Consider the following 25,854-nt stretch of genomic DNA (forward strand, 5'->3'; position numbering starts at 1 on the left):
GTCTCGGGGCTCCCCGAGGACGGGGCACGCCTGGGGCCGTTCCCTCTACCCAGGGGGGTGCTCACGCAGTGCAAACAAGCTCCAAAGCAGGCCCGGGCCTCCCGCCTGCCTTCTTCCCTGCTCATTAATGTCGCTGCACCCAGCTGCAAGGAAGGCGCCGGCATCACGCTGGCTGCTGAGGAGGAAACAAAGCATCGCGGCGCTGCCCGTCACCGTCAGGAGAAGACCCAGGGTCCCACAGCACATGCAGCACCGTCACCTCCCCGCAGCCTGGCTCCCGGCACCCCCGGGCTGGTGGCTAAGACACTGGGCAAGCGTCCGTGCGGCTCTCCTTCGCTGCACGGCCGTGGGGAGCCTTGCCGCAGGTTGCTGCGGGTGAAGGGAACCCAGCGCCGAGCTGGCACCGAGCGGCTGTCGGTGGCCCGGGGGTTGCAGTGCGGATGGGAGCGCAGCAGAGCCCCTGTAACCTGCCGTTGCAGGGTTATGACTGCAGCAAGGCCACTGTTTCCTTCTTTAAACGCCAGAGACAATCTGAAAAAATTAATTATCTCAATTCCAGTCTGGGGAGATAAACAGCTAAGGAGCAGCTATCTATTAAACTCCTGAAATAGGATCTTGCCAGCTCTCCCCTAAAAATCAATACAAAGAAACTGGACATTTGCGAAGAAAAAAATGGGTTTATTAAATCCAGGAAAAAATAATCCCAGACCGTTTGTATTTAAGACAAGAGATCTGTTCGTAAATATTGAAATGCTTCCTTTGCCAGTAACATCTCAGATCAAAAAACAAACATGATAAAAATACCCGGAGCAGTGGAAACTTATAATCATGTCTGGATACCCTGGAAAGATTTGCTCTGTGGGAGTTGGGGATGTCAAATCATCAAGCTGCTGTATATGTCAGATTAGATGATCAGAATAATCCTTTCTGACTTGAAAATCTGTGTGTCTGGAATGATTCCTAGCTAGGAAATTATAGGTTTCTAAAGGAAGAGAAATAGCCAACAATTGCTTTATCTGTTGAATGTGAGTGTCGCATCTTTTGGTTTCTGCTTGAGAACCACCATCTTTGAAATATGTAAGATGAAGAAGTTCTTGATTAGTTAAGAGATATACAAGCCAAATTAGATAGAAACTAAATAAAGTGACTACAAAATTTCAGCCTAAAAGGAGAAGAAATGCAACAGTTAATGTACCTGAGCTGCTGGGACTCTACTTTCCTCAGCTAAACTTATAACTGTCCAGAATTCACAAACAACTCTTGGGACAAATCTTAACCTTATTGAAATCAGTCAAAACAACACCTACTGCTTCCCAGGGAACTAAGAATCTGAACTTTTAGACGTATGAACCAACACAGAGACAAAGAATGATAAACAGAGTTAAAGCCTCCAGCCATGGCGATATTATTGCATATATCTAAGTGAAAAGCTTCACGTAGATCTGAGTGCTAAATCCGGTGGCGAGAGACTCGGCTGTGTGCCTGCGATCTGCCAGCCACGTCCTCCCTAGCGAAAGTCTCGGCGGACCCGCAGAGGCTTCTCTGCTACACAAACGCGATGGTAATCGGAGCCGGTGGCATCTCTGCCGAGAGCAGGGGCTAAAACAACACAGACCCCACCGGCCCCCAAGCAGGGGGGGAGCTTTCCCTCAGCCCCCGCCGTAGGCCCTTACGGCGTTTCAAAGCGGGCAGTAACATTTTAAAGCACGCCAGGCACGAGCCTTCTCTGTTTTCAAGAGGCTGTAATGTACACAGGAAAAACTCAGCCCCACGGGAGCTTGCTCAGCTACGTGGGAGGCCCGCGAAATCAAATCCTTTAAGAGCCTAAACAGCTAATAAACCTGGAGGAATAAACTGTGCCTGAAATGGCCATGCCTGCACTGAAAACCCTGAAAACTAAACAAGAAACGTCAATCAGAATAATCGCTGTCAAAAACTAAAGAGCAACACGCCATGTTCTGCTGAGCCAGCGTAGCAGCAGGACACGGTTTATTGGAGCTTGCGGAGCTTGGGGGACTGAAGCAGCTCGTCTGCTTTTCCCCTGTTGTGCTATAGAGGGAAAATACATTTTCCTGGGGAGAGGAATCCCAGAGATTCCTTCTCATATTGGAAACGTTTGTTCCTTTTTTATTTTCCAGACTTCTCTTTCTTTTGTCTACAAGTTGCTGCATGCCGTCATTGGAGCGGGGCCCTTGGAGGAAATTCTTTGTGAGCTTCTGTTGAACACTGCTTAGCATTCCTTGACTGGGAGCTGCAGAAACTGGGATGGAGCTTCCTGAATTGAGAGTAACTGTATATCTGGGAAAGCAATTTTTTCTGGAGCCTTCCAGCTCCAAAATCCTGTTTGCCATCCTTTGCTTCAGCCCGCTGTCGGAACATCTAGAAAGCTCTCCTTTTCTCCGAGCGGGGTACGTTTTCTTCCACCCTGCTGCTTTATTCCAGGGGATCCTTCCTGACTTCTGTCTTGCTTTGTTTCCTGCAGCTGTGTTCTCCGTCGCACCGTCTGTGGATGAGTTCTTGTCTTTTTGCCCAGACATGTCATTTTGTACAGAAAGGTGGCAAACTTGAGGCTGTCTCTGTTCTGATTGTGTCACAGTTTTAAACCCTTTCGTGCCTCTCCTAACTGCCTTCCTCAGTGGTGTCGGCAGAGATACCTCCTGAGGAACAGGACAGTGTTTCTGCCAGCTACTTCCAAAAACGTGATTGCTAGCACAGCACATACAAGGACTGCTAGCATAGCTCTGTGTTGCTAAAGCAGATTTCATCTCCTGCAAAGAAGTATTTTCTCTGCCATGTGCCACTGTAGCAATGGGGCTGACTTTCCTTCCTGAAGCTGTGTTTAAGCTACCATTAGAAGTGCCGGCCCCCACGAGCTGATGGCTCGCGTGGGAGCCTCCGTTCTGATCCGGCACTGCCTCGCAGGGAGGCTGAGACTGAAGCGAGGAGCTGCAAGCCCTCCTGCCTGGGCAGCTCGGCCAGCGTGTGTGCTCCTTATCAAGAGCACAGTCCTGCTGCATGCCAGGGGAGGTCTGGGAAGAGTTATCCGTCACATGAGTGGGGAGTTTGGCGGTGGAAATGAATGTATGCAGCTCGGCTAAGGCGCCAGGGAGCTTCAGGAAGCCTAACTGTTCACACAGCTTCAGGAGCTGATCACTCAGCTGAGCTGGCAGCGACCCCAGATCCTCCTTCAGCAGCTGGACACTGGATTTCACCTCCGAAATCTCCACATCTTTCTGGGGGAGCAGAGAGCAGAGCAGAAGCAGTAAACAACACATTAAAAGACACAAAAGCAGTAGTCAAGGAACCGGTATCTATTATGTATCAGCTAGACCCTTTAAGTTGAGTATGGACCCAAAGACCAGCAAATTGGATCTCCCTGTGTAAGGACGTATTCTCAAACTGTCCCACAAAAGTGACAGATCTGGGATCGAGGTGTACTCCTAACCACTGTGCTGCCCCTCTCCCAGCAGCGTTGCCTTCTCATGTGTTGGGGTGACACATCCTTGCCAAAAGCAACTCCTGCAGCAGGGTCTTTGGAGAATCCAGACCTGGCCAGGACCCAGGAAGTCTCTGACCATTCACGCTCTTGTCTCTGGCAATTATTCCTTTTTGACCTCTTTTTTCTCTTCCAACTGAAGGGACAAGGTCCTGCATTTCTGCGAGACCCCTCTCCCTTCCCAGGCAGGCACTGCACCAGCTCCTCCAGCAAAGGTGTGTGCCAGCATGAGAAAGCAGCATTCCCCAGGCGCCTGCCACAACGGCACTGTCAGGCTCCCCTCCTACCGACAGGGATTTCATCAGAGCTTACAGCACTGTTAACAGACTCTTGGTAAGCATTAGTATTTCGCCTAGAATTAGCATTTTAATATCTTTCCCCCTTCATTAGAATAGGAGCTGTCTATTTTATAATCCATCATTTGAAGATAATTTAATATTCAGATAATATTTTGAAGAAATGGGAGAAATTCAGAACCACGATTCAGAATAAAACATTAATTTGTGTACTTACAGCTGCAAGTCTCCTCTCCATCTCCAGCAGTGTCTGCTCCATTTGGCTTTTATCTGTCAGAGCTTTCAGCACCGAGCCACAGTGAGTTTGAAGAGCGTCTTGCACTAAACAGGGAAATCAATAAAAAACACGTTTGGTCTTTCATTTGTAAATGTGAATAAAGTGCTAGCAATACTATTGCTGCTTCCTCCAAGGTTTGGCATGAAATACTCCACTGTGTTGTGCAACCATAGTGATTTGCCGGCTGAAATCTCCCAGAGCACCAAGCAATGAACAGCAGGGTACATGTTTAATGCAAAGCACTTGAAATTTATAAGATGCTGAGCGTAGGCCAAACCGTGTTTACTGTGCTCTATTAATATGGCAGCTGGAGAAGGAAGGCTATACGAAGCTGAAAAACTTGGTTGGCTCAGCACAAGGAAGGCTGAAGCTTAGTTTTCTACTAAATGGCTTAGTTTTCTGCTAAATAGGCATGCCCACGGGAAGGGAACCCCAACATCATGACCCACTTCTGTAACTAGCTGGTGGGAAATGGGAACTTGAAAGTGTGACATGAATAATAATGTTCCTAATAACTGGAAGAAGGTGCAAGAGGTTCGTGATTAAGAAGTGCAGCCAAACAGAGAACATATGAAAGAAATGTGTAGGAGGCTGGTGACCAAAGGAACGCTGCCTGAAGGGGCAGTGGGAAACTATGAGGGAGTGTGGAAAGAACTGGGATTCCCAGTCCCTGGACGCCAACTGTGGATGGCTGGGTGCTGCTGTGTACATTCTTGGAGAGAGAGATTCAGGGAGATTTGCTCCATACGCATTGTCCTCCACAGATGCAAAAAACCCAGGTTGCCCATGAGTGTCAGATCGAGCTCTCTGGCTGGGAACAGCCGAGCGAGCCTGATGCTGGGAAGAGGTGGGATCAGAAACAGGCTCTGAGTCAGGCGGCTGCGTCTGGCCATCGAGCAGCTGCAGCTGGAACGCCAGAAGGTAAGTGGGGTCTGGCAACGGCCTGCTGGAGCACAGAGCCTGCGAGGGACATCCCATGTGGAGTTTTCAACTGGACCACGATGCTCTTGCCTTCAGTCAGTCTTGTTGAAAAACTGCTAAAAAAGAGGAATTTTGTTAAACGAACAAAAATAAACTTCCCCCATGTGGTTGTGGTTGTTCTTGCAGTAACCACTGCTGTGCCTAATACACTACAGCACAGGAATACAGTTTACAACGTGGGTGGAGATGAAAAATCCTCAGCAATCTTACAGCAGTATTCTTGTAAAACCAGGATCGTGATGCAGGGAAGGAGGAGCCGTTCACCAAACTTGTCTGGTCTTTTGAACAATGCGGGAAGGTGTGTACAGATGATGTGGCTGGGGTGGAACATTTCCCGGCTGTAGCCAAAGAAGATGCAAAACACTCCTGCTAAAACAAAGCCTTTCCCAGCCACCCAGCCTGGATAATTGAACCTCTGGAGTCATGGACTACCGCTGTGAGGCTGAGAAAAGGCAGCGTAAAGCCTGTAGTCCAACAAGTGGCTACATGAGCGCTGCAATTAATTAATCCTCTTTTGCTACAGACTCAATGTGTTTGATTGACTTTGGAGAGCTGAGCCCAGCTGAAGCTTTGCCTGCACGTGGAGAGTTTATCTCGGCTCTTTTCCGTGCAGCTTCTCTGACTCCAGTGAAGTGTGCTTTCATGCTGCAGAGCTACCGAGCAGTCAGGAGCTCGTCTCCTCCTGCCAGCTATTTTCATTAAACTTGCAGGGACTTAATTATCTCGGCGAGCTCTGCCCTTCTGTCAAATTCTAATGGAATTGGCCAAAGAGTCAAAAACTATTGGGGACAGGCAGACAGAATGTGATCATATAAGCTTTGTTTCTGTAAGAAATCAGAGACATTTAAAGAGTACATTCGGGAGGAAGAGAGGAAAGAGATCTGAGTAATTGTGGGCTCTCTAGTTTGTCCTCATACTGTCCACGCTTTTAGAGTAGACCTTGAAGGAAAGAGTAATCAAGGGCATGAAGGAAAATGGAATAAATAGGACAAGGTTTTATAAAAGGAAGATTGTGTCTGAATAATATAATATCCCAGGATAAAAGAGCTGACTTCGTTGCCAAAGGCAGTGCAGTGGCTTCTGTCTAGATTTAAACAAAGCTTTTCATTGGCAAGCATTATCTAATGTGAATAAAGCTGAGGAAAAAAGATGGATAAAGACTCAATTAAAGGGAAAACATCAGCTCTTGCAAGGAGTGTCCTGAGGGCACAACGCTGTTCTGGACGGTGCTCCTCAAGGACTGCTCATAGGCCAAGCCTGTTTAAAACCTGCCATAGTGACTTGGGTGCAAAAGCCAGCTGGGCACTTAGCGGGTGACCCAAAGCTGTACGCCAGCACCGGGGGCTGGATCGTGACACCGGAGCAACCAGGTGAGATACAGCGGGATGGCACGCAAAGGCCTACAAGCCAGGACCAACAGGAATTTCTGCGTAAGCATGGTGTGGTTGGAAGCCCATGGACAGTTCTAGCCATCGATGTGCAAAGAAAGACTGAACCAGGACACATGCAGAGAAAAGCCAGCAGACAATTAAGCGATTAGATGATAATCTCCTTTTATGAAAGGAGATTGAAAGCATTCAGCCTAGCAAAACAGAGGTGTCTGGTGGCACAAGGCTGCCTGCCCTGGCAAAGGTGCCGGTCAGGTGTCGGGAGGCTGACACTTGAGGGACGGGAGCTTGCTGAGAGTTGTCTCCTGGCAGGGGGAACCTACATGCCAGGTGGTATTTTTATCTTTATTTGCCTTCCTCCAAAGCCCTGATGCTTGGCCACAGTGCATGCGGCTGCCATCCGGGAGGAGGAACGCTGCAGTTGCCTGCTTTGTGCGTCTTCCTCACACACTTTGAGTTAAACTACCTTCTGCACCAAGGCTCAGGAGGAAGCTGTCCCTTGTGTCAGGATGTCCATCACCACTGGGCTTTGCCTCCTTCTCTGTAGGAACAAGGCTCATTTTTGAGGACTATCTGGGCATATTTCTCCTAATAGCCTCTCTACCTTTGCAGGCAATTTGGTTGGCCAGTCTCTCACTGTAGTTTTTAAGCTTTTGTCTTTTGCTCTGACATATTTGGATGGTTTTTATTAACTCCTGTGGGATAGCTGTGGCTTGTAGAATGGGTTTGTAGTGGTGGAGCGAATGTTTGAGTGGACCCTTTTAGACTTAGCATCTCCCTGGTTAGACCTAAGGGCTCCGCTCAACTGGAGGGCAGGTTTTCAGGGAGCCTGCCAGACCCTTGCAGGCCTGCAAACCTCCAAAGAGCAGGAAAGCAGCAGTGACAGAAGGAGCAAACTGCTTTCACGTCACTTCATCACATTCCTTCTCTTTGTGGTGAGGATATAGAAAGACCCAAATCAGAAAGCTTACCTCAGCTTGCTCTGCTTCCCCATATGCTTAATTTTAGCTCCGAATTATTTTTAAAGCTTTCTGATTTCCCTAGTCTGTCTGTTCTTATACAACATGGTATCCTTACTCTAAAAATAGCACCATATCCACTGGGCTTGCGATCTGCATGTACATTTGACTCAGCACAGCGTGCTGCAGGCAAGCGACCAACAGCAAGTCTTTTCAGTGTTTCATTTGTGCGTGTAGGAGTATTCTGCAGAAAAAAATCAGGACAGAGGAGGGGCAAGCTCCTTCCCTTCCACGCCAGAGGAGTGTTCAGACTTGTCAAACACTATTAAACAGAACAAAAATGCAGGTTTTATCTAGACTTAATAAAAAAGAAAAAGCACTGAGACAGCCAAACTAGATCAGATCCAGGACCCTTTTAGCCATATCTCTTGTCTTTGAAGGTGAGCAAGAAGAGCTGCCTCAGAGAAAGTTTTCTTCAAATAAAACCCGCAGCAGATAGTTATTGAATAACCTGCTTATGGAGGAAAAAGCCTCACTTTTAGTTAATGGATGTCTTATGCATACACTTTTCTCTCTCTTAAGCTATTTTACTCTAAACAAAACTGGTTTTTATAATCTGGATCATCACTGTGTTTTGATTCGCTATAGCACTGCCTTTGAACACTACTAGTTTACATTAATAACACATAGTCAAATCTGTCATGAGATAAGACACTGTAAGGCCTCAGGACAGGCCCTGGGCGGACCCACCGCTTGGGTCGGCTCTGCCACGCCATTCTGCGGAGACTTCCCAGTAAATGAGCCCGGGCTCGTGTGCAGCTGCACTCCTGACAGCTGAAAACTATAATCCGAGCAGCCGAGGGAGGGAGCAACAGTCTCCCAGCCTAGAAATATTAAACAACAACTGCTTCTGCTGCGTATCTATCATGAGTGCCCATGCAATTCTTCCTGAGATTTGCACTGACAGCACAGAAGCTTTAAATAACACTTTCGAGGGAGGCTGGTTCCTCCGTGCCCAGATTCAGGAGGGGAAATCAGAGGTGGTATAAACCTGATGAGACACGAGCTGTGAAGATGCCTACGGAGCTCAGCAGAGCACTGCATTTTCACCGTCGGCAGTGAGCTGAGCTGCGCCAGCGCGCGAGATGCTGGGGCTGGCACGGCTGCGTGGTGCTCGGACGTACCCCAGCACCCGAGCAGCCGCTGTCAGGTCAGTGCCCCCTTAGTCTGGGTCCCGATCCACAGCACGGCAGAGGACACCTGCCACAGGGCAACGTGGGATGATCTGCCCCAGATCTCGGCCTGTTTTGCCATACACATTGCCTGAAGTCCCAAGGTACGACCTTGAGGGGTTTCATTATTTACCAAGGTAACTACACATCCTCTTGACGTCCGTGTCAAGTCTTTCCCGCGATCTGATTAAGTTCCTCATCTCAACGATTTTCACTGCCGGTCACTGCGCAGTTGGTTAGCAGCTGCTTGAGAAAGGTGTCTCGTTTATCAGCTTCAAACCTTTCCACTTTTCAGTCCACAGAAACACAGAATGTAAGGGGACAGATCCTACTGACGCGGCAAACGACGTCACCTCACACCCTCATAGACGTAACGAATTCCCCTGGCAACCTTGCCAGCCACTACTGGGCCTGGGGAGCCTCAAGGCAGGTTGTGTTTGGAAACTACCCACCAAACACTGGGTTTTGTCAGGGAATTGCATCAGCTCATGCCTCTTTAAGGGAAATATTGCACATACTACACTATATAAGGTGGAAGAACTGAGAACATAGGGGCTGCTTGCCTGTTTACATCCATGTGTGCAGCACACTGAAATCTGGGTGAGGAGAGCAGCTGTGCCTCCGTGGAAGCTGCTCAGGCAAATGTTATCCCATCTCCACTGCCAGACATGGCTCTATCCACCGCGTGCACGCACATATGGATGAGCACTCCGAAGAGAACAGTTTTTATCTTATTACATAGAGCACGCCAGCCCAACAGCATTTGGAAATGCTCTGGAAATGCACTTTGAAAAATATTTTCTGTTTTGTTCTAGTGCAGGGGCTACATAGGCTGTGCCAAATCTACTTGCTACCCACTGCTATAAATGAGGCTTGTGGTGCTCCTTGACTCTAAGACCTGATTTCAAGTTACACCTTTCTTTACTTTTTATGGCTCTTTGAATGTCCTGGTGCACTTCTCTCTTTGAAGAGAGCCTCTTCAAGTGCTATACTCATCTTGTAAAAGTGAAATCCTCCACTGCCAATGATTTTACATGTTTCTACTGTGTCACCCACATCCCCAGGTACTGTGTAAACAGCCATTAGCATTCAGTCCTTTATCAGCTCTGAATTTAGTTTTTTATCACCTGAGTTTAGGAATTTCATACCAGTCTCTTTGAAGGAAGTGCCTCAGCTGGGATCTTTTCAAGACACCAGTGCAGATATTTATGTGGTGGGAACTTAATTATCCATCACTGTGATACCAGTCAAACGGCAGTGTTTATCAGCAATTAACCAGTGACAGATGAACCTCCCAGAAATATAAAAAGAACAACATTGTGGAGCGTGTGATGATTTTCATTACATATTCAACATTCTGCAGCATGATACATTACGGAAAGTGCCAATTTTTCTTTTCAATTGCTTTGAAAATCAGCAGCGGGCACCTCTGGGAGGTTTCTCATTTCATTCAAAGCACATTTGTTTAAAATGGGTAGCAGAAGAAGCAGGACAGCTGAGCAAATGGCATGGAAGGAAGACAGGGAATCACGAACAATAGACTTGATTTTCAATACCCTGACAACAATTTCTGTGCAAGAAGTGTTCGAAATCAGGCAGAGTCCTGCCTCAGAGTGGACAAGCTGAGGCACCAAAGTAATTAGGAACTGGGCAAATGTGTAATAGGAAGCTTGTTGTGCTGGCCAAAATGGACAGATTCTTGCTTACATTAAGGTCCCATCAAGAGCACTTGCCAAGCACCGCAAGGGAGTGTTCTTAGTATAACAAGATTGGTATTTCACACGCACAAGCTACCGAGGCCTCATGAAGAATGCATCAGGCTCCATTCGTTTTGCCCGGGAGGTTTGTATTGACTAAAAGGGCATCTGTCAATGCCGTGCTTCATGAAAGCCACATTTTACTGCACGGTAAATATTGTAGGGCTTCTGTGAAGGTCCGCTACCTTGAACTCACAAGATATAACTCACTTCACATTTCTAGTATGCACTGAGCTGGCTTCCTGTGCTTGCACAGAGCAGTCCAACTCTCTTTAGAGCCCTGACACAGTGCTGATAAAAAATAATGCTAGCATTAAAAATTACTGCATTCTCAAAGGCTCAGATCTAAGCCAAATTAGAAACAATTTCTGTGAAGCACTCTCCTGCAATAAAGACTTCTATGACTAGCCACTCCAGAGCCAGAGCTGTTGAAAAGTGTTATATATTATTAGCTTTTTCAGGAGGTCACCCTTTTATCAGAGAAAAATGCATTTCATTACTTGCTTCTTACCTAAGAAGAGCAGTACCATTATTTTGCTCAAATGTAAAATATAATCACCTCAAGCATTGAGGAGACATGAAAACTTTGATCTACACAGGAAAATTTGAGAAAGCTGTAAAAACTGAAGATGGCTACTCAGGATATAAGTATCTAAGTTATTGGTACTCTTTCATTTGTGTGCCACATAGTCTAAAAATTGTCATCCTCCGGGCAGAACACAAAGCAATAAGGCGCATTTATCTGTACGTGCATGGGGTCTAACCACTCAATATTTCAGTTCTCCGACACAGCACAGCAAGAGAACAATAATATAGAAAGAAAAGAGACAGTGTCTGTAGGCAAAGAAAGGGAAAAGCTAGCAGAGAAAGAATGGAAAAATAAACAAGTCCATACTGTGGATAAATGCTATTTGCTCTTCTCCCTTATGAAGAGCAGCTGTGAGTGGCATGATTTGCCCAGCTCACCCCAGCTTGGAGACAACACACTCACATTCAGCAGCTTGACAATGCCCTCTGCTGTTAACAGAAATTATATATAAAGTGCTTACATGTCTTGGAAATGGTTTCTAGGTGATCCAAAATGGATTTGTTTCTTGAATCGAACATTTCTTCAAACTTGTCCAAGCACACTTGCAACTGCAAAAAACATGGTAAGTGAGAGAATTAATACATTGTCCCCTATTGGTTTGCAAAAACACAGCCCAAAACACCACAGAATAACAACTGCAACTCTTGGAACTGAACAGCCCCCAAACGGATATTTATCTAGTGCTTAAAACAGTCTGTCCAGCTGTTGTCACAACCCCAGAGGAGATCTGGAATGGCTCAAAAGGCTCACGAAATGTTACAGAAATCTTAACAGGTTTTGAAATAGAGGTATTAATCCGTAAAAAAAACCACTATTAATAATAATATTAATCAAATTAACTATAAAAGGGGGAGGAAAATACCCTCAAACAATAAGACCGCATTGTATTCACTTATTATAGAGCGTAGCCTACTTTCCCCAGGTAGAAGGAAACAAGAATTTATATTTGCAGGCAGCCATTAGAGACTGCTCTTGCTCCCTAGCCCCAAAGAAATTCAGTTGCTGACTCTGAAGCAAGGGGGTCACCCTAAAGATAGGCCACAAAGAGGATGGTACGTGCAGAAAAATTTGACAATTGTTGGCTTAAAGTGTCTGAATGCTCAAGACAAACAGTGTCATGATTCAAATAGCACAGTAAATGGGAGAATGTGCATCTTCTACAGTGTTTCCAGCTCTCCCTTATTCTGGGCTCTGAATTTGAGTTAACTTACCCCTTGAAGCCTGTCTTTGATACTGGAAATAAAGGTGCTTAAAACCTCACTAAAATGAAAAAAAAAACAGCAAGTACAAAACAGACACGTGAGTTGCGGAGGTAGTTAGAGATCGAAAAGATCGCAGTAAACGCGAGACGTGAAACGCTGCCAGGCACAGCGCAGTGCATAACGTAAGCACAGCAATGCACTCACTTCAGGGGATGTAACCCTTTGAAGCCACCTTGCTTGTTTTAGGAAAACATGAATACTACTACGTAGAGTAAGAAAAAAGAAATATATATATATACACCCATACACACATATATTTGTTTTATTCTCCCACTTTTGGCCTAGCGTTTGTGCACCTCTTGGAAGTTTTAGAGTGCATTTACACAACTGCACATTAGGTGCTGGGCAGTTACCACTGCGCTAGCTCCCCCGGAAGGAGCCAGCTGTGGTGGAGGTGCCCTGTCAGTTGCTCGGATACATTCGTCTTATATTTGGACTAAAATAACTGTGGGAAAAATATGAAAAAAGCTTCACCATCAACAAAGCCCAGGCCAGGAGGAACAAATACGACAAATCCCTTTCTCCTGAGATTATGCCTGTGGTTTCTGTTATCCCTCCTTTTGAATTGAGGGAGCCTATCAGGACCCCAGCTATATTCACGATTAACCTATCAAACCAAAATGCAAGGACTGTTGCTAAGTGAAGCAATAACCTATTTCCTCTCTGAAGATTCAGGTCATTTTGAATTGATCATTTAGTGATCCAAATTGCAACCACCAAAAAGGGGGAGGCTAGGTAGAGTCTAATCACAAGGAGCAGGCAGGGCCTCCAAGATCTTTCTAGCATTATGTAAAGGAAGATGCTGATCTTAATAGTCAAACTTGCAGGGGATACAAATTGGTAAGTCATGCATTTATCTTTGTAAAGGTAATATAGCTATTTCTATAAAGTTGTTTCTAATCCTGGGAGTGAGTCTGGAGTTTAGAAAGAAGCACAATTCATTCAAAGAAGAAATAAAGGATAATTAAGAGTTTTGACAAAGCATTTAAAATAATTTGTTCATTCCTCATAATTCACTTACTTACAAAAAATCCTCTTCCTCTCTAACAGGCACTAAAGCATCACATTTGGCCTTATCAGAAGCACAGTGCCGTTGCAAAAGAGAGAGAGAAAGAGATACACAGTCTGATTCGGTTAAAGGCTTTTAACAAAAATATGTTTCACTTTGGATGTCACATTACAAAACGTACAGAGCTAAGAATTATTTATAGATCCACTGGGGAGCTTGCCATCTTTCACTTTTGAGATGGAAACTGCTGGCTTGTTCAATAAAGCCCTATAGGACCTACAGGTATATTAAATCCTTAACATCTGACAAAGAGCTCATTAGCAAATTAAACTTGCCTGTTAGCAAAAACACAGGTATAAAAATCTTGTATACAAGTAAAATTATAGAGAGATGTGTCGATATGTACAGATGTAATCATTGCATCTTCCACTGCCCACAAGTATGCTTGGCAGTCTCCTCCTCTGTCCTGATGTAAAGGCTGCCCTAACAGTCCCTTTGATCACTCGCAATACAGTCCACAAAAATTTGAGAAATATGGGCTTTAATAATCAATCAATACAGACAAAAAAATCTGCTGATCAGATAAAGAAGGACAAAGGTAAATTCAGGTTATACTCTTTCTGGTCCTTGTGGCTTATGGCTGAAAGTGTTACATAAATCTCATTCCAAACAAACCCTAGTCTCTTATCCTGTGACTCTTTCCAATCAGAGATTATCTAAAACCCCAAAAGATACTTTTCTTGGAGAAATATGCAGCCAGGCCATGCATGACTTTTAAGAGGGACAGAAGGAACTGCGGGGAGTGATAACCGCCTTCCCAGAAAGAGTTTACTCTGAATGTCTACATACCGGTCATATTTGTCCTTTATTTTGTTCTTATTCACTTCGAAATTTTCCAGGACGCTCTTCACTTTTCCTGCACCAAAATGAAGCAAACCTTTCTCTCTTGCATCTTCATCAAATAGCTGTGGTTTTGTCTGGTATTTGGTAAAAATACTGGGCTCACTCTGTCACAGAAAAAAAAAGAAAAATGTTGAACTATAAAAATAACGAGAACATTAATTAGCAAAAAACATTTGTGTACCAAGTGCTTTGCAGGCAGAGGGATCATAGTGATTGGACATAGATCAGCGTGGACAAGGAGATTAAGAATTTCACAAGATTATGGTTCACCCAGTGAACCTAGTTAGATCAGCCTCCTGTGGAGCTGAGCCCCAGCCTGAGCTCCCTCAAACTCAGGTTTTTCCCTCATTTGTGCTTATTTTCAGTCCGTTGCAATCATCAGGTACACACAGTTTTTTATGATATGCTGAACACAGACATAAATTAATTGCGGTGTTCCTCATAGCAGCACAAAAGTTCAGGGGAGAGCAAGTTGTGGAAAAGTTAAAGATGCCAGTGGGAGCTCCCTGTACATTAATCTAAATAAAATCCCATTGCATTTCCTGTTGGAAGACATCATTTTGCTGCCAAGTAGCAACATCAGCAGACTGTAGATCAGTTTTTCACATGCTTCAATATACCTCTCAGACCAAGAAATTTAATATTAATAGGAAAGCTGTAAAGACCTCCTTCATCCTACAAACTACATCCTGCAGGCACTGTGTGACCAAAATGGAAATGCCTTTTCCTTAAAACATAAACAAATGCAAATTTTACTAGATTGTCGTTTTTCATCTTGAAGAGTGAATTTCTTTTTCTGTGTCTGATGAAAAGCTACTGCAGTTAACGGGCAAGATCTTCAGCAAAATGCAGAGGAGAGCAGATAGGATCGGGAGGCGAATGACTGCCTAGGGCCACAGAGCTGGCGCAATTACTCTTCCCTAATCTTTGCTGTCAGGTGTCTTTATTTGGATCCAGAGGTATCTGTTAGCGGTGAAGGAACTATTTTAGGGAGGCTGGTAACATCAGAAGCCACACGCTGTAGGAGAAAGATTTTGAGCATAGAAGCTCTTCAACCAAAATCATTCAAGCATCTGCCATAACAGCAATACAGCAAGCTAATTTTCAGTTTATGGAAGTAAATAGGAAAATACTGACTATCTCTGTCAGTCTTCCAGAAAGCTAATAAAGAGAAACACAGCACCGCTCACAGAAGGAGTAAATGGAATATTGTACCTTAGACAGCTGGTCTGAAGACATTAACTTGAGAATAATTTTATATCATTTTATCAATTTTAAAAATGCAGCAAAATAAAATAATACCTAACCCAATAACAGTCTGTTACAAATACTAGTTTTTTAGCTAACCAAGCAGATAGTTTGGTTAGTTACAGTAAATATGTACACTTTTTACAGGATCCAAAGATATTTGATCTCACGAGTTATTAACATTTTCTGGAGGCAGGGAATTTTAATCCCTGTTTGCAGTATTTTGCATGAATTCTGAATTGTCGCTGTGTCCCTGCATGGGGCTAAATGAGAGGGGGAAACTCACGTCCTGGGAGTTTTGCTGGCCCAACTGGGTGCCCAGCTCCAGCGGCGCCGCAGACAACTGCGCGTTCTCCGGGCAGAACTGGGAGCCGAAGAGGAGCTGGGAATCGCTCAGACTTGAGTAATCGCTAGGCGCGCTGCCCCGAACGGAAAACTTATTGGGCCTGAAACAAGGCAGAGCAGGTTGTGAATTAAATTGTGAATCAAGCAATTAAAAAGCAAAAGACTAGAAATGCCAAGCAGACTGGCTGCAACCGCTCCAGCACGGCCTGCCCCACCTTGCTCGTTTTCCCTCTTCGTTTGGAGGGCTCCGTGCCTACAACCGGGGAACTTTTAACGCTATATGAGTACTCGTAGCCCACTGCAATGCAAAGTCACTGCTCCTCTGCCCAGCACGTGTTTAACCATGACGTGCTCAGCTCTTTCTCCTTGCTCGGTTGCTCAGTCCTAGCTTGAGGGACACCTTGGGGCTTGCTTCTGTTTCATTAGAAATATTTCACATGCAAGATCATGCCTCTCAAAAGTTCTCTTGATTTTCCCTGAGGGTGACCCCAATAAACCCTTTCTGGCTAGCCTTGATTTTGTACTACATTTCTCTGTTTCTGCTCCTCTTCATGGACACTGCTTCTGCCAATTTATCGCCGAGGCTTGTGGAGTGATGCCAGGTTCCCTCTTACAAAGGTTTCCACACACGGCTGTACCGCTTCTCATTTTGTCAGAGGCTGCTTTCAATTTTTTTTCCTAGGAAAGGAGCTGGCTTTTTCATTTTTCACACGGTCAGTACTCCATCGCCCCGTCTTTGCAAGGTCTGATGGAGCACTCAGGCTAGGCCCAAACGTAAGGAATGTGGGGCCAGGTTTATACTCCCATCCCTGTTTTTTAAGCTAATGAAATGAAAGAGATGTGTTGCTTCCTTTGGTGCTGTTCTCGGGAGCAATGGGTGAAACCCCCAGGGGCTGAGCGAGCCTTTCCTCCACCCTGCGCCTCACTGCGCAAAGCCTTACCCCAGCCTGCCCCGGGGAACAAAAATCTCATTATATAACATTTCTTAAAAAGGGACAAGAAAACAGACCCAATTAGTTCAAATCGAAAGGTTTACTAATAAATCACAAAGACTTTCTTGTGATCGTGCCTGGTAAAACACGGGTGAACAGAACTGAGAATTACAGATCAAAATTAATGGAAGAGACTCTCAGGCAGGGTTTTCCTTCTCTATGAAATCATATAACTAAAGGAAAAAGGAACAGGAGACTCACTCACATGTCTAAGAAAAGATGATCACCGCAATGTTTATTAGCAGTGAAATTTGCAGTTAATCTCCGGTTTTGGAAAGAGCCCAAACATCATAAATACACACAACGGAAAAAGGATTTAGTAGGAGTGGTTGAACTGTTCAGGCCCCCTCTTCTTTATTTAGTGGAGTCAGTGACAATATCATATTAATACTTTTGGCTTTGAACCCACTGAGTCCACTGAGTTGCAGACAAAAATAGACAGATGAGCTCTGAGGTTCTGGATCCTCAAAAAGTCCCATATATCTGCTTGAATTCAAAACTTCTCCCTTGACCTGCCTGAAGACCCCAAATCTAATTTCAAAAGATCTGAATATAACTTTTACTGTCACAGCTTCTTGTTTCCTTCTCAGCTAAACTTTTGCTAAATTAAAAAAAAGAAAAAAACCACCCAACCCCACGGTGAGCCGCGGCTGCCGAATGCCGGCGTGTCAGGAAGGGATGTGAGCTCGCAGGCTGCCGCAGCCCCACGTGGACAGGACCCCGGCTTACAACGGCAGCATTACAGCTCCTGCACCAGTCTGCTATATCCTCCCCCGTTTCAGGCAAGGGAAACTCTCTCCTAGTTTGGGGAACGGTTTTTACAATCCCTAAGTGTTTTAATGGCAACATATAGTTCCATACTCCCCTTTCAAAGTGTCTGGTACAATCAGCGGATTTCACATCCCATAACCTGCTCGTTTTCTCAGTCCCTTTATATTATTTAATGTCCAAACCACAAGTTTCCTATAATAAAGAGTTTTTATTACGGATGTTCTGAGGAGCATTGCAGCCCAGAGGACTTTATGGGCCACGTGACTTCCCCACCTCGCCGTGCACTGGTGCTATGACCAAAAAAGGCTGTCAAAAGCTCCAGAGTCTCATTTTTCTGTCTTACATCCAGTATCCCAGTGAGTAGTTCAGGAACGATGACACTTCTGCTAATTATGGGGGGAGAGAAAACAGCTGTCTCTCCTGACCACACTCGTTCCCCTGAGCAGCAGATTTCTTTCTCCCTTGCTTAACGCAGCTAGTGATTAATATCCTAACACGAGCATCTGCACAAGGCATCAGCGTGGCCACGCTTGGGCCCAGGCCAGCCCGCGATGGTGAAATCGGACAACCACGGCTTTTCTAACCACCTGACCGTTTCTTTCAGGATTCCTGAGCTTCATGGATCCATGATCCGTCCTAAATATAAACGCTTCCTTATAAACAGCAGGGAGACATTCTAGATATCTAATTCCCGTTGGAAGTCCCAGTTAGGTGATGCAATAGTTCGTCTCAGGAGGACTCAGCTTTCTGCTGCAGTGAGCCATCTCCTGAGTCCTTTGTGCATTTGTGCCAGTAGGGGGTCCCATGTTATATGCACTAGGATCTGTGTCCCGTACAAAAAAGATTTAGGAATAAGACAAGTGCAGTCATAAGTTCTTGGGAGCTACAAAAGCGCTAAATCATATCCCGCTGACCGATGGAATCGGTTCTTTTTCCCACCTAGCTTTATGCAAGGTATTGCAATATTGGCAACTCTAACACTTTCTGTAATATGAGCATGCTGAAAAATGTGCAGCCCTCTGCATATCTGGGGAGTCAACTAGTTCTTCACCGTCTCAGTTTCCATGTTGTCAGTGGGAATTCCCCCTCTGCAAGGTAAGTCACATTCTTTTGGAAGGAGCTTCTTTCATTTCTTTGAGTTCCGATTTCCACCACCAAACATTTCATGATGACTGTATGCAAATATATCGCCTTTCATTCAAAGGTTTTACCTTGCCTCAAAATAGCTGGCAGATACAATGGACCAAAAGAAATCCACCATGCAATACTCCCTTCTTGTGTTTCTTAGATATTTATAGGTGCGTGGACAAGCTAAAAATCTATAAATTGTCAAAGGCCTCATCTGGCAATAGAAACAATTTTTACCCTGTTGTTTGGATCCATCCCTACTTGCCAATACTAAATTTTAAGAGTCAGTTGGAAAAGCAAACTCAGTGTTAGAATAACACTTGTTCACGGTGCTGCAGCAGGCTCCTGTAAGCGATTTTATTTCGTTCTATCATCCACACTGAATCTGTGCCAACATCCTTCTTCTGCAGAAGCCTGGTGGATGAAGCTCACTTATGCCTTCCTGATATATTTCTTCACCATGCAATAAGGCTTCTTGCCTAAAGAAGTGGTCTTTTACTCCTGGTAATGATCCTGAGTTGCATCAGTGCAACAGAAGTGCCTTTTTTCCTGATTCCTGTCCAGAAAATCTCTGAGCTCATTCTGCTCCTTCTCATTTAGGGACCAGGGCTGTGTCACAACAAATCCACGGGAAAATCTGGCAGCTCCTTCTCACCTGCTTTCCTCATAGCTTTATTCTGTATCTATAGGAAGCGACTCCAGTTCTGCCATGCTCTTCTCGCTGTTACTTCTTGCTGGCTGCCAAAGCATTCAGCGAACAAGCAAGGATCAGTGTGTGCTTTGGGTGCAGAAGAGCTTTAGCATCCAGTGGCGTTTTAAAGAATTTTAACTGCTATTGCAGCTTCCAGCCATGCACTGTCTGTCCACTGGGAACTGCCATGGCATCAAACTATCCGTCTGTTTTCTGTCCTCTGGAACGGAACGACTTGTTCGCTGGAAATCATTTGTTTTGTTTGAGCCATATCTTAAAAGAAACTTCTACAACAGATTTTGTAAGACACCTTCTTGGCCCAGACCCTAATGTATTAACCACAATGAAATCCTTATAGGTTATCAGCTCAAACACTGCCTCCGGTTCCGGATTTTAGGCTCAAATTCCTTGTGGTCTTGTTTTAATTCCTCAAGGTCATTTTTAATTTCTATGAGCAATTCAATTATTTGTTCAAATGTGATTCAATCCTCTCTAAACATTCCTCACCTTGGAAACCACGTTACCCCTTTTGTCCCGAGCAGTGAGCCTGTCGCCAGGGCCTCTCAGGTCCTTTCCGTTACGAGGAGATTATGGACGGGGAGTCAGAGATTTCTTTGGAGCAGCCTCGTTTACTTACACCAAATTTATTCCTGACCATATTAGGAATTAGACATCTGGAGACAGTTTTTTTTGCCCCCCCATCTGGAGCCATCTTCCAGGCTGCACGCTACACTTAAAGCCACAGTTTCTGATTCCTCTAAGGCTCTGGATTTTTTATGGCTGCTCTCTCAGTCATTGATCTGGCTCTCTCCTTCATTTGCTCCCAATTCTGGGACTTTCAGACAACTTCAAAACATGTGGGCCTGCTACGTGGGCTGGAATTTCATGAAACAATTGAATGAGGCTGTAAAACTTGAAAGTTTTTTCTCAGCAGCAGAAATAAGCCATTATATAGAGTAATAGCTCAAGCAGGCCTTAACTTAGAGATCTTTTTTGAATGCTGCTTTAATATTTTCATCATATGTTGGCCTGACACTCTCTGGCAGGCTTTCTGCTTCTGATGTGTTTGAAAGTGGGTTTATTAGTTTTTATGCCTTTAGCAAGTTACTCTTTTTTTTTTTTTTCCCCTCATGGAACAATATAATTCTGGTAACTTCAATGTAAAATATTTTATTTTCTGTTCTTCTCTTTGATAAAACTTCTTGAAGGATGTCTTCTCATTTTCAGTAGTCTTCTTTACCATGCTACTTAAGCATGCCAGTCCCGTACTCACAAGTCTCATTTGCTAGCTGGTACACATTTGTTCTGAGCTTCAATATGAGGTCTAAATAATCTCTATGCCTCAGGCAAGCATTTAACCCTTTTGGCTGTCCCTTTTAATTTCTTTGAGCAAGCTTCCTTATTTCTATGTCAATCCCTTTTTTTTTTGAAATTAAATATTTCTGTAGTGGATTTTTGGCTTCTGTTGCTCCTGCAGAAATGTTGATTTCAGCTCATTATCATCTCTTTTATGGTAGCACTACAGTAGTGATATTCTGAATGAGGGTTTTGTGCTCAGCTCAGGATCAAGGCAAGCATATTTTTCCCCTGGGAGTTCCCTGGTTTAGGCAGGTATTTATGGTGTCTGAAAATGTAGTTTCAGCCTCACACCCTGGTGACGCTAATCCAGTCGATAAAAGGCTAATTGAAGTATCACTGCTACCGTGACTGCTGTTCCCGGATCCTCGGTGATCTCTCTTAGCATGCCCTTCTGGCGGCGCAGTCAGCAGTACACACCTAATACTACACTTTGCCTAATTAGGTCTGGCATTTCAATCCAAAAAAACTGTGTTGTTTATCCATACAATTAAATTGATCCTAAGCTTTCCCCACTGTACAGCACTATTGGCATCACCTCCTCCCACTTCCTTAAATAATGGCACCCTGATATTACCGTGTCAAACTGATGATCTTCCTTCTGCTAAGTTTCTAAGATGCCTATTATGTCAACAAATGTATTTAAAACAAGGGACCCCTGTTCCCCCACCCTATTTTCTTAGGCTTCCAGCACTTACAGAGAAGCACATGTGCGTCCGACAGAATAAATTACAAATAAAACTCCAAGTCTCCAGCCTGCTCTGAGACACAGCGAGCAGCACGGAGAGAAAGGAAGCACAGTAGGTTCACAGTAAATCATCCCTTCTCTGGGGTTTCGGCAGAAATTATCGTGACGTCATGGTATCGCTGCAGTTCTGCATTTCTGATGGAACTGGTGACAGCTGCTCTCAAAAGTGACACCCTGCCTCAAGCTTGCAAAGAACGAACAGCATGGTTTGCATCCTGCCAATATTATATGCTAATTTTACGTTTCATTTTAAAGGTCCCTCAAAGACGGTGTTCTGGGAATTCTATATCATATCCTGCTGTAGTGAGAAATGTTTCTAGTAACAGGATAAGTGAGCTGGGAAAAAGTAATTAACACCTTTTCCCACTATTTCAAATACTCACACGCATGCTCACACTCCTATGTGTGAACTTTTCTCTCCCTTTAGAAAAAGCTGATTTGCCTGCTGAGAGCCTGCTCCTTCCTCTTAACTTCACCAAAAACCCAGCTGCATTTTCAGTAATGTTTTATGCCCTATTTGACCCTTGCAACTCACTTGCAAAAAATAAGGTGGAATGGTGAGGAACAGGTGTTAAAATCTTTTCTGTGTTTTTTGTTTTTTTTTTCCTGCATTAATAAACTAGTTAAAATTAAAGGAAGGGAAGACATTGTAGCTGATAGGACACATGGGAGGAGGAAGGAACTCAAATGATCACCTACCAGCACCTGTACTTCTTCTCGTCATTTCCCTTCCTACTGCATGACTCTACAGAATATTATAGATACATACTCTTCACTAAGTTTCCTCTGTTCATTCTCTGACCAGAATGAAAGTCATGGGTTTCCGGGCTATACTTAAATGTAACTAACTACTTTAAAATAAATAAATAAAAAAGAAAGCTGCGGGTACCAAGAAGACAATAGAATTATGCAAAGCATATTTATAAAGAACAAATCGTGACAGACATAAACACGCTTTTCTCTGGATTAGCTCCCCTTTGACCCCTGCATCTGTGCAAAATTCAATTAATTCATGTGCATGTGACAAGTACTTTTATAATGGGCAAGTAAGCTATTATTATGTTTTCATTATCATCCATCATCATGCTAATATCAGGCCAAAGAGACCGTGTGACTAAAACTGTGAATGCAGGTCTTATGTAACTGGCTTTTTTTAACTAACAGAGGCTCAGAGGACCAAATACATCAATTAGCTTCTCAGGAGTAAAACAAGGGATAAGTCTAGCTCTATTTTTTAGCTAGGTGGTGCAAAAGATAGTATTCTGCTATAGATAATGTAGCACTTCTTAAGTATTTGCTCTCCAGATATTTACACCCAAATAACATTTGTTGTTTCATTATATATTGTAGATGTGGGCAGTTCTATCTGCTCTTTGACTTCTATTTGAAAAAAAAAAGTGTCATACATAGAAATGCAATATACAGAATAATTTTAGAGTTACATAATGTGCAATGATATTGCACATCATGATTCATTTTATCTATTCTCTCCATAAAGCAAGAAGGGACCATTTAAGTCACTTATCTAAGTGTTGCATAAGACAGGCCACAAGACTTTCCTGCATGAATTCCTGCTTGAACCATACAACAGTTTTTAGAACAGCTTTTAGCAGAGCAGCCAGTGCTGATTTTAAAATTCCCTGCAATGGTAAATCTATTGGAGTGCTTAGTAGCTGAGAGTAACGCAGACACAAACAGAAGCACAGAATGGGTTAATTAACAGACAATAATTAACCACGGATTAATTCTAGATATATTTCCTGTAGTTCACTCAGCTGTTTCTCCCTGCCTCTTTACAATGCAGTGACTATACAAGTGGGGCAGAGTCTCCAGCTAGTCTCCAGGAATATGAAGCCACAACAACCAAACGATATGGTTCATTTTCCAGCTGTCAGATTACCTCTTAGCTTAATTCCCTTGCAAAGTTTCTACCTCTTCCTATTCTAAACCAAGAGAGGAAAACAGCCGGAAAAGCAATGAAAAGTTAGGAACTGGGGCAAAGTGGCCATTTCTCTTTACTCAACCCATCCCGTGTTTGAACCATGGAGACTAATCCGAACTGTTCTGCACCATCTGCCACCACCTTTGCGAGAGTACTAACGCGGACGGAATAACCTGCTATTCCTTAGGAAGCCCCTGCCCATACATCATGGTCCTGCTGATGCGCAGGGAGCTCACTTCTGGACAGCCATGCTCCATAGCCAGCTCAGCATCCCGTTCCCCAGGATAAGCTCACCATCCTGCAGACACGGACTACTCCGGATGGCTTTCCCATAGGTACGGCAGATCCACAGGGAGGTTTTGGTCTCACAGAGGCTGAATGGAGATGTTCTTCTCCTCATCTGGCTGTGGAGCACCTAAGTCTAAGCATGGCTGCTAATTTAGGTGCCTCTGCTGACTGCGCAGGTTAGTTGAGATATATCCAGACCATCCTGTTTGCCTCAACTCAGCCTATCAAGGGATCCTGCTAGCTCTGTGTCAAAAGACCTGTAGCCATTATTTTCTATTCTGTGATCTTTATAACATTTATATATTTTAACAGTAATTATTCCATGTTTTTTCTAGGTAGTAATAGTAGCAGACAGCACAAAATCACGTACTGAACTGTGTGAGATTCCACCAGAAATGGAAGTCCTTGATATTTCTGATTCAAAATTACATTTAAGATATGTCAGTTAGCTAAGTTTCTGTTGAATTAATGTGTCCCATATTATTTATTTTATCATTCTAGATTCTTAATGAACTACCATGTACTATTATCTCACATTTTAACAGAAGTTTTAACCTTGGGTTAACACCATACTCTTTACCAACCAAACTTAAATTGCATCTTATCGCATCTAGGTATCAAGTTAGTTTGACAAGATCTCTGCATGAATTCTCTGTATGAATTAGCATTCACTACAGTGAATGAAAGAAAGATAACATAATCTAGCCCCATATGAACCTTTTTTTGATTTTGCCCAGGACTAACATGGGAAAAAAACTATCATTATCTGGGTCATCCTGTCTATCTCCAAATATTGGGGTTTATTTGTAATCCCCACAATTATACAAAGTAGCTTAAAATGATCATTAAAGGTTCCTATGGCTCCTCGGTCAATTGTTTTAAGACTCATAAATTCAAGTAATTGGACCATTAAAATGCCTAACTTGAGTAAATGCTGTTAAACATGCAAAATTTTGGTAAACCCAAGAATTTTTTAACACCGACAGTACAAAACCTCCAAAATATGTCATTCAGGTTGAAGGACTGTGTATACAATTTCCTTATAAACCTTACCGAGCGGCTTTTGTGCTCGACAGACTCAGTAGCGCAAACTGTGCGCTGGAAATCACGCAGCCTCACGCACGCAGCCTGCAATTATTTTACGTGGCAATAAAGCAATTTCTTAAGCCCAGGAGCAGGTTAGAATCCAGACCAGCGGCACCGATTTAAGGGCCCGTGTTGGGGCTGGGCTCTTCTAAAAGCCTGTGGGGCTTTTCCCCCCGGCCGCCGGGATAAACCTGCCGTGGCCCTACGGACCCGGCAGCCGACGGGGATGCTCTGGTTTGTTTGGCTCCTCCGGGCAGGGGCAGCTGCCGCGCGTTTTCCGGCACGCTCCTGGGGGCAGCTACCCCGGCCCTTCGGCGCAGCCCCGACGCCGTCCGGATGATTTGAGCGTTACAAACACACACAAAAAAAGCAGTAAAAGCATATGGCGCTTACTTACCCCGTGGCTGTCGGAGTGCTGAACATCTCCTTGATGTTCCAGACATTAAAATTCATCTTGGGCGACCGACGGCTGAAAAACGAAAGAGAAATACGTGGGAGCGACCGAGTGGCTTTGCCGGAGGAAAACGCAGCACCTTTTGCTGCCGCTGGCAGCAGAACCCCCCCAAAACAGCAGAAACTCCCCAGTTTTGGCTACCGTCGCCAGAAAGGGGGCAGGGGGCGTCGGGGCCAGGGCCAGCCTAGGCCCCACGGCCGCCCGGCCCGGCCCTCCCCGCACTCACCCCTCGGCCAGCAGCGTGGGGCGCCCCGGGGCCGCCAGCGTGGGGCGTCCGCTGCCTCCGCCACGGGCTGCGACCTGCGCCCCACTGCGCCCGCAGGGCCCGCGATCGCCCAGGGTGTGGGGCCTGGGATCGCATGGGGGGCTGAGGGGCCTGGGATCACTTGTGGGGCTGGGGCCTGGGATCACTTGTGGGGCTGAGGGGCCTGGGATCACTTGTGGGGCTGGGGGCCTGGGATCACCTGTGGGGCTGGGGCCTGGGATCACACGGGGGGCTGGGGCCTGGGATCACCTGTGGGGCTGGGGGCCTGGGATCACACGGGGGGCTGGGGCCTGGGATCACACGGGGGGCTGGGGCCTGGGATCACCTGTGGGGCTGGGGGCCTGGGATCACACGGGGGGCTGGGGCCTGGGATCACCTGTGGGGCTGGGGC

At 44.9% G+C, this 25,854-nt stretch overlaps 1 protein-coding gene across 1 annotated transcript; it reads right to left on the reverse strand.

The window, feature by feature from the left end:
* Nucleotides 1-673: 673 nt before the first annotated feature.
* IHO1 (interactor of HORMAD1 1) lies at nucleotides 674-25,197 on the reverse strand. Its single transcript, XM_013960336.2, has 7 exons — nucleotides 25,142-25,197; nucleotides 15,684-15,843; nucleotides 14,096-14,253; nucleotides 12,187-12,235; nucleotides 11,436-11,523; nucleotides 4,010-4,113; nucleotides 674-3,233 (listed from the first exon to the last, which is right to left on the reverse strand). The coding sequence occupies exons 1-7, from the start codon at nucleotides 25,195-25,197 to the stop codon at nucleotides 1,911-1,913; spliced, it is 1,938 nt and encodes a 645-aa protein (XP_013815790.2). The 3' UTR covers nucleotides 674-1,910.
* Nucleotides 25,198-25,854: the final 657 nt, after the last annotated feature.

Source organism: Apteryx mantelli, chromosome 12, assembly GCF_036417845.1.
Source record: "Apteryx mantelli isolate bAptMan1 chromosome 12, bAptMan1.hap1, whole genome shotgun sequence".
NCBI lineage: Eukaryota > Metazoa > Chordata > Aves > Apterygiformes > Apterygidae > Apteryx > Apteryx mantelli.